The sequence below is a fragment of the Pogona vitticeps genome, chromosome 10 (genome assembly GCF_051106095.1).
Source record: "Pogona vitticeps strain Pit_001003342236 chromosome 10, PviZW2.1, whole genome shotgun sequence".
Classification (NCBI taxonomy): domain Eukaryota; kingdom Metazoa; phylum Chordata; class Lepidosauria; order Squamata; family Agamidae; genus Pogona; species Pogona vitticeps.
Genome location: NC_135792.1, coordinates 6,573,880 through 6,585,560, shown reverse-complemented (window position 1 = coordinate 6,585,560; position 11,681 = coordinate 6,573,880). Strand labels below are relative to the sequence as shown.

At 40.9% G+C, this 11,681-nt stretch overlaps 1 protein-coding gene across 1 annotated transcript in view; it reads right to left on the bottom strand.

Moving 5' to 3' along the window:
• Window positions 1–463: 463 nt before the first annotated feature.
• Window positions 464–11,681, bottom strand: part of MMP2 (matrix metallopeptidase 2) — a 29,511-nt gene continuing 18,293 nt past the window's right edge. The window contains exons 8-13 of the mRNA XM_072980954.2: window positions 11,392–11,547; window positions 10,722–10,851; window positions 6,622–6,758; window positions 3,073–3,232; window positions 2,223–2,332; window positions 464–850 (exon numbers count right to left, since the gene is read on the bottom strand). Coding sequence (XP_072837055.1) covers window positions 747–850; window positions 2,223–2,332; window positions 3,073–3,232; window positions 6,622–6,758; window positions 10,722–10,851; window positions 11,392–11,547 — 797 coding nt within the window. The 3' untranslated portion in view covers window positions 464–746. The remainder of the gene's footprint in view (window positions 851–2,222; window positions 2,333–3,072; window positions 3,233–6,621; window positions 6,759–10,721; window positions 10,852–11,391; window positions 11,548–11,681) is intronic.

Below are 11,681 nucleotides of genomic sequence, written 5' to 3'. Positions count from 1 at the left end.
CTGCTCTGTGTATGTATCCATGTATTTTGCTTTACACAGAGAAACAGTACTAATTTTGCAGATAAGTGAAACTACAAATATCGATTCCACAGACACGGGAGTCTTTGAGTTTCATCTCCCCTCCAAACCCATAGAACCTTGCTTCTGCATTAGAAAATCAGATTAATAGCATCAACATATAGACATGGCAAGTTGAATATTGTGTCATGTTTTGGTTGATGTAAGCAATATGGCCTAAACCAGTGGTCCCCAACCTTGGGCCTCCAGATGTTCTTGGACTTCAACTCCCAGAAATCCTGGCCAGCAGAGGTGGTGGTGAAGGCTTCTGGGAGTTGTAGTCCAAGAACATCTGGAGGCCCAAGGTTGGGGACCACTGGCCTAAACAACATCCTTTAGTGTTTGCCAAAAAGTTCCAAGTATTTTAAATTAATGAATGGGAAAGGAGCAAAAAGAAGATGAAAAGTCCTCTTGGGGTCGGGTATTCCCCATCTTAATACATTTATTTAGAGGTAAATCTTACAAATTTAATTGAACTTACTTCCAAGTAAATGTGCAGAATCAAACAATCTAACAAAACAGTTGTGTCAAGTAGTGGTATTTGGTGACTTGGTTCCAGTTCCAGACTGGACCGCGCATAAGCATACAAATCTATCTCTAATTGCAGGAAAGACGTAGGCCTTTTTACAAATGTAAAAAAAAAAGTGTATAAATGTTTCTTTGCTTTGGTGACTAAGATGTCACACCGCTTAGCAACCCAACCAATCGGATTTCACATTTCCAACTTTAACAATCTTCAGACTCTGGTCTTCCAGTTTGAGATAGTACCAGTCCTTGAAGAAATAGCTGTGACCTGGAAAGGGGAAGAAAAACATTAAGGCTCATTCCATTTATAGAATGTAGACATCTTTGAGCAAGAGTGTTCTCAGCGCTACAGCGTTATAGCAGTTTTCTACTATTTTGTTTATGATGTCATGTTCAAGAGTGATGGGATTTGTCGTTTGATCAGATGCAAATAAATTCTTTACCAGAGTGTTTGAATGAACCCCACTGGACAACAGTACAGAATTCTAAGGATCTGCCCTGAACTAGAGATGGTACAATAGCATAGGATGGAACCATGACATATGAAGTTTCATAGTGCTGATACAACAGTGTAGTGCAGATACACTGCAACGGGGCATTATCAGAAGAGTGTCAATTATTTCTGAAGACAGTGGAAGTCTGTTGAATCCTGCTCTTTAGGGTAATAATTCTGCCACGTTATTTTGACTAGCTAACCCAAAGGCTCCCCCGTTCTGAGACATCCAGTTGCACATGGAGGAGAAAGTGGGGGGAAGACTGCAGGAGTACAAAAGTAAGTCATTTTATCAGCCATTGCTTTCTTCTAAGGCAGTGGTTCTCAAACTTGGGTCCCCAGGTAGTCTTGAACTAAGACTCCTAGAAGCTTTCACCACTGTGCAGGCTGGGATATTCTAGTCCATGAACATCTGGTGAACTACTGTGCCTTAAAAGATTCTGACAACTGTTTTTCCACTATTATTTGTTAGGCAACTCACATTGGAATTATTGAAGCCATGATAGGGTTTTTTTCAGTATATGTGAAATGTTCAAGGAGTGATCTATCTCTGCTATCCCCCAGTGAGTTTCCATGCCAAGTCAGGATTTGAACCCAAGTCTCTTAAGTCCTAATCCATTACCCTATCCATACACCACACCAGTTCTCTAGGAGCTTAAAGGTACTGCAGATCTTCCTCTATATTTTTCCAGTTCTAAGTACACATTTCTATTGGGAAAGGAGAAGATGGATATAAATTAAAAGACTGGATCTGATTTTCTATCAGTCAACCCCCATGAGCCCTTCAGAAGTTCTCAGTCATTCAGGACTGCTCCAAGGGACATGAAAATCCCAATAAATGCCATGTTCAAAACCACAGTGTCTGCTGCTCTAAAAATGGTTTTGACTTCTCCGCTGGAAACTAGTTATTTAGATGGCCCCCTGAAAAAGATCAGGAGAGGTCATACTTCCTAAATTTCTTTACAACAATGGGGCATTTCCATGACACAGAGAAAGCTTGTCCCAGTGGCTGCCGGCAGTCTGCCAAGGCATTGACTGACAGAGAGACCACCACAAAGAAGGTCAGTGAAAATTCATGCAGCAGACTGAAGCGACCGATCATAGCAAAGCCACAATCCCTAGCACTAAGAATGAGATGTCTCCTTACCACTTCCGCTCACATCTAGAACGGCATCGAGGTTGTCTGGAACTCCATTCCAAGCATCTGCAATTAATTTTGGGAAGCCGGGATCCATCTTCTTCTTAACTTCATTGTATCTGTAAAAGATGATGCGCTCATATATCTGTATTACATCTACTTGTCCAAGTTCAAGGTCTGATAAATCGGAAAGACACCTGGTTGAGGAAGGTTCATCTGGCATGTGATGCTTATTAGATCTGGTCAGAATAGGCTAAGTGGTCTACTAGGTCCACCGGTTCTATTCAATGAGATTGGGCATCATAAATGTAAGAATTAGTATCAGCAAAGATAATAGGCTATTCTAGGTAAATTGCTTGTGGGACAGAATCTTAGGGATACATCCATTAATTCAGCAATGAGGGATTTAACACTCAACTAGTAGCTTTTTTGAAATTGCTATTTAATATTCCACTCATCACTCCTTGAAGAGGCATTTGGTGGCTCTCACAGCAGCTCAACAGAAAATCAGCCCTAAGCTGAACTAACAAGGGAACTCCAGAAGATTGGGTTCAAACTAAAGAAGTGAACAACGTTGCCATTAAAAAAGCAATGCATATTTAGAATAGCATTCCTTCTGCTATTCTATGTAGACAGATTTCTATGCCGGTGGACGTTCAAAGGAAGCCTTTTTTTCCCTCCCACTGACCAATCACAAAACAGAGTCAACTAATTTGGTAAGCTGCGGGAGGTGAGAAAAGCTCATACGTTGACAATCAGATGTCTTTTAACAGTTAAGAGACCTCTGTTCTAAATGCAAAGCTGCTGGGCTTATCCAGTTCAAATGTCAGTTACTAGGTAAAAAGAAATTTCATCTTACCTCCAGAATTTGTCCCCGGCAAAAATGTAGGTCTTCCTGTTTTTGCTCCAGTTAAAAGCTGCATTCACGCGCTGTACATCAGGGGGCAGCCCCAGACTGGTAAGTTTCTTTGGATAACCTCTTTCCAAAGTACTGGCTGAATAGACCCAGTATTCATTTCCTTAAAAAGGAAGCAATAAGTTATAATCAACTGACTTACAGATGTGAATAAATGGAATGGTAACTTCAGTCAGAGATATTCAAAGTTCATAATGGTTCAGCTAAAGGAGGAATAATATAGGATAGAGATGGCAATTCATATAAGAACTCTCCCAGTTGAAAGGTAGGGTGTATGTGTGCATGTGAGACAAGGAAGAAGAAACCGAGGGAGAAGATTCATGGCACCACTTTTCACCTTGTTTTGGTAGCGCTATTATGGGGATGTACATCTTTGTTTGTCTCAACCATATATGAGAAAAGAGGAAACAAACATGGTGTAGAATTGCCTGGTATTCACAGTAGGGTTCTTATATTGGTGAAAATGATGTTCTGCACAAGAATTATATTTATTTGTTTATTTGTAAAATTGTGAACTTGTACAAATTACCCTAACAAGGATAGGTTTCACCTTGTATAAATATTTAAAGCATAGGATGGGTTGTTTGAATCTTTCTTTACTGTCAACCAGTCCTTTTCCGTTTACTCTGTCCTACTTTGTCCTTTTGTGCTTACTCTGTCATATATCGTGCTTACTCTTTGCCTCCCAAAGTGAAACAAATTTTTTGTACAAATTTCAGAGACCTTGAAGGGGGAAAAGAGCTTTGCATCTTGGTCTCAAGCTGGAATTGAGGAACCGGCAATTCAGAGCTATTAACTTAAAGACCTCTCAGTTTTTGGTATCCATCAATCCAATGTCCTGCATGCTTGTTTTTTTCTTGAGACCCAGGATGATGGTGGACATTGTCACGTGTACCTCCAAATGTACTACTAATCACAGAGGACCAGTTGGCCAAACAGAAGGGAGGGACACACTTGAGCAATTTCTGATCCACCATTTCGCCAGTTAGGTTTGGGATTCCTTTTGTGACAACAAGCTTTCTCGAGAAATTTGAGCCCTCGACTTCCTTGTATATGGGCAGGTGGCTGGCTAGGACATACAATTTTTTTTAAAAAAATCTGAGTATTATTTTGCCAACCTTCTGTTTTTCCCCCCTTCTTTGGAAGTGTGATCCTAAATCACTTGAGACTGAAATTGTGGGTGGTTTTCATTTAACAGTATTGAAAGCACTCAGCTTTGCTTCTCCATCTTTCAGCAATGTGCCAATTTGCATTGTTCAGGATTTTTATTTCTTACACTGAACTAATTGGATTCCTTCAGCAAGCAGTATTTAAACCCTTCTTCATCCAACTGTCCCAAGGGATAGAGGAGGATGTAAAGTCTGGACGCAGAAAAATGAAGTGTTTTGGCTGCATCCAATTTATCATGTAATCCAAACAGCTCACATTCCACCATGTGGAATTCATTATTGGACTTTCCCCTTCCCTTTAAAGAAATTGTCTATTAACATTTCACCAATCTATTACAACTCTCATTATATATTATAATTAGAGATGGGCATGGATTTAAAAATGAATCACCAAATTCATTCACAAAATCACAGATTCATTGATTCATGGTCATACGAATCAATGCCCCCAACGAATATGAATTGACACATTTTTAGCAGGTTTTGATTTGTTGATTTGTTTAGCTATAAAATGGTCCCCTGGGCACCTAAAAACACCACAATTGCAGGAAAGCTACCATTCATCATCTCTCCAAGTTTGGTGAAGATTGGGTTTTCCCAAGACAACTGCTTAAGGGCACTTTCCTTTGGGGGGGGGACACCCAATTTGTGGGTATATTACTTGGAAATCTGAAACCCAATCTTCACCAAACTTGCAGAGCTTGTAGAGGAGAGTCATGAGATGCTTCTCTGTGACGTTGGTGTCTCTAGATGCTTGAGGGGCTGTTTGACAGAGATTTAAAGTAAAAATGAATTGATGAATTGATTTGTCGATTCATCAGAAAAAATGTAAATTCATAATACATGATTTGTTGACCTTGACAAATCGAATCTAAATGAATCACAATTTTTCTGATTTGTGCCTATCTGTAAATAACGACTCAAGCAGTTTAGTCACATTGCAGCAAATAAGAATAGTTATTTTTTCTTTTTCCAACTTAGCTGTTTAAACCATTGGACCTAGGCATGGATTTGAAGGCAGCAGGAAAACAGGGAGATCAGACATGAGATGGATTGACTATTTAAAGAAACCACAGACTTCAGTTTGCAAGAACTGAGCAGGGATATTAATCACAGAGATTTTGAAGGTCATTCATTCATAGGGTCACTGCAAATGGGGGGAGGAATTAATGTGACACAACAGCAGCAGCAGCAACATTATGCAGTTCCATTGTGACCCGATGGCCAGTTTTTGGCTTTATAACATACCCCATTTGGTATGAATCATGATTTGCATTTTGTTTGTAAACCTGGATGAATATTATATGTTTATTCTGCAATATGCTAATAGTTGGAGATTTTGCATACCGTGGTTAAATCATCAATTGAAATACGTAGAGACTGCAGCCAAGAAATCAAAAGAAGATTGAGACTAGCATGAGCAGCAACAGAAGAATTAGAAAAGATACTAATGTGCAAGGATGTGTCACACATGTGTAGACTGAGATCAAGATTATCCACACGCTTGTATTTCTGAATACCATGTACGAGTATGAAAGTTGGACAGTTAAGAAAGCTGACAGGGAAAAAATGGTGGTGCTGGAGCAGAAAGACAAACAAGTAGATCTTAGGTCACATCAAGACTGAACTGTCTCTGGAGGCAAAAAAAAGGTTGAAGTTGAGGCTGTCTTACTTTGGGCACATCATGAGAAGGCAGGATTTTCTGGAAAAGACAATACAGTGGTGCCTCGCATAACGAGCGCACCGTTGAATGATGAATCTGCATTGCGATGCAGATTTCCCCATCGCTAATGCGAGGGCATGCTCGCATTACGATGGGGGAACAGGTGTTCGGCGGTTCCAGCATGGCCACTGAACACCCAAAATGGCCGCCGGAACACACAAAATGGCTGCCGGAACATGGGAAAACATCGGAGAACGGTGAGTTTTGGGCCCATTTGCAACACATTAATGGGTTTCCCTGTTCCACTTAACTATGTTTTCCCATAGCGAAGGTTAATCCGGAACGGATTAACCTCGCTATGCGGGGCACCACTGTAAGGGTAGGAAAGGTGGAAGGCAGAAGGAAAAGAGGAAGACCAAATATGAGATGGACTTTCTCCCTAAAGGAAGCCACAGGCTTGAGTTTGCAAGGGCTGAGCAGCCTTATTGAGGACAAGAGACTTTGGAGATGGTCCATCCATAGGGCTGCCATTAATCAGAGGTGACATGGTAGCACATAATGGTAAAAACAACACAGATTCATTCCTCAAGAGAGAAAAGCAAAGGAGACCAAAATGGGCTGATAAAGCCACTTAAGTTTGCACCTTAAGGCTGACTCTACCTGAAAAAAAGACTGCCTTCTCTTCCTGGGGGGCCTCGTAGACGGCATCAATTTTTTCCGGCAGCTCAGACCAAAACGTAGCCACCAGCAAAGGACCCATTGGCCTGTTACGTTGGTTTGCTGTCCTCCAGATGAATCTAAGCAGAAAAAAAAAATCAGTGAGACTTTACAAAGAGCTGATTCATGGTCACATCTGTTTCTCATCACCGTTGGCAAAAGTGCATCTCTGTGTGTGCCCGTGTGTTTTGCTGTAGACACACACTCACAGACACACACACCCTAGCCCTCAGCAATATAAACATATAATTACCAGGGTATATACATTTTTTAAAAATAAAATAAATCAATGATTGGAAGTCATGTTTTGCTTTCAATGACATTTCTGTCCAACAGACCCCCTTCATCTCCTAGGCACAGCCGTTTAGTGTTTATAACAACTCCTCTAATACTCATATTAATCCTTACTGTGGCAAGGAAAAAATGTATTTGGCGCTTCAGTTATCCCAGCAAATAAACCCATTTACAAGGCACTTAAAACTCACTCCACCCTCCCTGTAGCTGCTCGTGGAACAGATGGATAGAGATTTGGCAAATGACAACATTTGTATTGGGCACGTTCGCCCTGGACCGTTAGGAGTGTCGCAACGAATAAAAGATCAAATCTAATAATCATCTATCAAACAGCTTGGCTGTACAAGAATCCTGGAGAGCTAAAACTGCTCATCAGAGGAAATAAAGGATGGTAATTTTCTAACTGTTTTATGTATAACTGGTATCTGCCTCTGGTTTATGGGCATCAAATAAGTCTAACAAAAAAAGGAATTGGTGTTTGATTTTGGCAGCAGTGTTTAGAACAGGAAGGAATACCCGGGTAACAAAAGCACGTTAATGAGTTTCGTTTCTTTTCATGCCCACCCTGTTGTGACATGCATTTTATTCAAAGGTAAAAGGGGAATAAAAGCTTTCACAGTTGGATTCCAAGTTAGTGGAATCCCTTGTACAGTGGTACCTCGCTAGATGACTACCTCGTAAAACGCCGAATCTGCATGCCGATGAGGTTTTGCAATTCCTATAGCAATTCACAAAACAGTCATTCCAAAGGGGGATTTTCACTGGACGATGATTTGGTCCATGCTTCGCGAACCGTTTGTTTGCAAGACGATTTTTACAGCTGATCAGTGGCTCCACAAAATGGCTTCCCTGTGTTTTTGGGAATGATGCTTTGCAGGACAGCCATTTTTACAGCTGATTAGCGCTCACAAAATGGCTTCCCTATGGGTGATCTTTGCTAGACGATGAGTTATTTTTCCCATTGGAACACATTAAACGGGTTTAAATGCATTCCAATGGGGAAACGGATTTCGCATGAAGATGATTTCGCTAAATAGCGATTTCTATGGAACGGATTATCATCGTCATGCAGGGCACCACTGTAATAAAATGAGATTGTCATTTAGTCCGTGTTTGGTGAATTACATGCTTGCATTTTTACCTGCATTAACCAACTTTGTATTTGGTGAAATGGGAGTTGGAGCTTGGAAAGGACACTATTAGACCCCGTCATTAGAAATTGGTCTCACTGGGCATTCCCACTGCATTACACATAAAGTGCGACCCCTTGGTACACATCAGTTGCTGGCAAATATGGCTACTATAGCTGCATTCCTAGAGTTATGGCACTGGCAAAGGCCAAGACTCTGCAGTCTCCCCATGGATTGCAGGTTGACCAGGTTGCTGAAGAGTCCATGTAATAAGATCCACCTTTGTGATCCTGATAAGCATGTGGCTATTTACTTTGCATTTATTAGCCCAAATCCTTTTGTGTTAAATTATGCCTGTGGAAGACTGATGATATCATCGGCAGGTGAATTTTTTGGTAATTTTTGGTAAAGAATTCTTCCATTTGTCCCATGGCTTATGAGTATTGAAGTGTATTGCATGGATACTATGGAAGCCATGGGACAGAAGGAGGAGGTCTTTAATTAGTGAAAATTTCCCTTTGCTGTTAATATCATCTAGTGGTAGAGATTTTCAGTGACTAAAGACATATTCTATCCCATGGCACTCATTGTTTCCACACAATGAAATGACTTACGTGTTGGATAAGCTTCAGGACAGAAGCCACCCTCCCATAGTTTATACAAAATAAATTAATCTCTCCCCTCCCCACCCTATTTTTTTTCCAGATATATTTACACTAACCTTTAGGGTTCAGAGCTCTCTCATTTGCTAGACATAGGAAAGACCTTGAGAAAGGTTTGAACCCTTAAAGACAGTGCGAACATATGTAAGGAAAGTAGTAATCAAGGAGGCCCACCACATATTTATTTATAGCAAATAAATGGGTTCCATATCAAATCAAGAAGCTAAATAGATTAATTTGAGGCTATTATACTTTGGGTATCTCATGGAAATACAAGACTTATGGAAAAGGAAATAATGCTGAGCAAAGTAGAAGGCGATAGGAAAAGAGGAAAATCTAACATGGGATTGATGTAGTTAAGGAAGCCACCACATATAGCTTGCAAGACCTGAGCAGAGCTGCTAATGTTAGGATTTTCAGGTGGTCATTAATCCATAAGGTTGCATAAGTCAGGAGCAACTTGACCTGACATCCCATAGCAACACCAAATATATAGTATATACAAATGTGTGCGTGCGTGCATATATGAGGGGTTGGTTTCCAGGGGGATTTCAGCTCTTCAAAGAGGAGATTATCCTACCTAAAAGGGGACTGATAGCTATCCTAGTCTGCACATCTGTCGTCCCTCAGCATACAATTAATTTGGATTGAAAATCAATTGCCTACCTTCTGTGAAATTTAAATCAGTCTTTGGCCTCCTTTTGACTGTTAGTCCAAACTAGAAGAGACACATTCAGTCTATGGGAATTCATTGCATCAACACTTACACAAGATCCATTGATTCAACGGGTCTTCTCTGTGTGGGACTTCAGGCCAGATTTAGATCTTAGTAGATGGTCCTGAATTTGCATGTAGGGATTTTTGTTCTGTGGGCGTGTGCCATGACTTGTTTCGACAGCCCAGAGGCTCTTGTATTGTCAGGAAAATTCAAGAAACTCTAGCTGAAAACTCAACTCAACAGGGGAGGGATTCCAAGCCATACACTCGGGCACCATGGACAATTAAACGTCTTGGAACTTGGAAGTTTCTCTTCCTAAGAATGCCAGGATGCCTGGGTTATTTGATTTCAGTCAAAATGTCCAAGTCTCTCATGTTTCTGCACACCACAGAACTGGGACAGTTTCCAAAACTGTTGGAACAAATCTGTCTGTCTTAAAAAGGTATTTTGCTAGGTCTGGAACAGCGCAAGCAGTGCTGAAGTTTTGTGTACTGCCAGACTGATGTCACTAGAGTTGTGTTTTTCCTTCTTGAGCAAGATTATAGACAATTGTTTTAACATCTATTGTGGTTGCAAAACACAACCAATCTATGCAGAAAAGAAAAGGGGGTGGGAACTCGAGAAGGACCAGGTTATTTGCTTTCCAAGTGCCAGTACTGCTGTTGGAAATCAGGAGCCTAAAATTGTAAACCAGGCATCATTGAAAAACAGCAACCCAGAAATCCATGATTTGAAGTGGATGTCACGCCCACCACAAGTCAAGAGGACCAGGAATGTAAATCTTAATTCACTCATTCTCACCCACAAGAACAAGAAATCATAATATTTTGCTTCCTTCCTATAAAACATAGAGACAGTTTCTGGTGCTCTTGACCATGCTGGTGGAGATTTTGGGGAACTGAAGTCCAAACCATCCCAACGACTTGAGCTGGAGAATCACTACCTTCAAACACACCCAATATTTCCATGAAGCTATACATTTGTCTACTGTGATGGAGAAGCGGTCCTCTTCCAAATCTTTCCTAACATTGGTGATCTTCTCATTGTGGAACATATGAAGAGCTTAAGGTGGGTGAGTGCTTCTGGAGTTGTCCAGAATAAAGTCTAAAAGCCATCATTCAGACATGTTTGAATGCATAAGCAGGCTCTTGAACACCACCTGATCACAACCCCCCTCAAATCCCACTTCTCTTTGACCACCCAATAATTTTACAAGGCAAACCCATGTCTCCTCCTCACCTGTCTTTGAAGAAGAAGATCTCTCCTCTGAGTTGAGCGATGGCATCAAACACAATGTCTTGGCCGCAAAGTTCAGGAGTAACAGGACCAAGTGTTGGACTGGGTCCTGGCCCAACATCAGTAGAGCCCCCTGTAAATGAAGAGAAATATCACAATCAAAGAACTTTGTGACATGGGCTTGCTATCAAAAATTGAGGCTTATCAAGAGGAGCAGCATCCTTGGTCCTCAGATTTAGAATAAAAGAATAAGGGAGTTGGAAGGGGCCTAAGAAGGCCATCGAGTCTGACCCCCTGCTCAAAGCAGGAATCCAAATCAAAGTAAATCTGACAGATGGTTGTCAAATTTTCTCTTGAATGCCTCCAGTGTTAGAGTACCTCCTGAGGTCATTGGTTCCATTGTCGTACTGCTCTAACAGTTAAGAATTTTTTCCTGATATTTAGCCTAGATCTGGATTCCTGTAGCCTCAGCCCATTCTTATATGTCCTGCACTCTGGGGTGATTGAGATCAAATCCTGCTTCTCCTCTGCATGACTACCTTTCAGATATTTGAAGAATGCTATTGTGTCTCCCAGGAACTGATAACGAGTGTCTGAGAATATTATATTGAGATAGAGAAGAAGGTGGTCTGGTTGTGTTATCAAAGGGGAGTCGGCCAAATGGAAACATTACCATAAAGTTCTTGAATTCCTTTAATGTCATCCTGTGAAAGCCGGAAATGCTTGGTATAGGTATAAATGGGGGCCATGAGTGCACCAGGATCTTCAGAGTGTTCTAGTCCCATGGCATGGCCAAATTCATGAGCGGCAACCAAGAAAAGGCTGTAGCCTGGAAGGAAACAAGTCAGGTTTTACGGCTGGTGATATATAATAATGATGATTGAACATCCTGTGTGTCAGTAGGAATGAAAACAATATCCACTAAATCCCTGATTGTGACTGATTCCAACTATCTTGATGTGA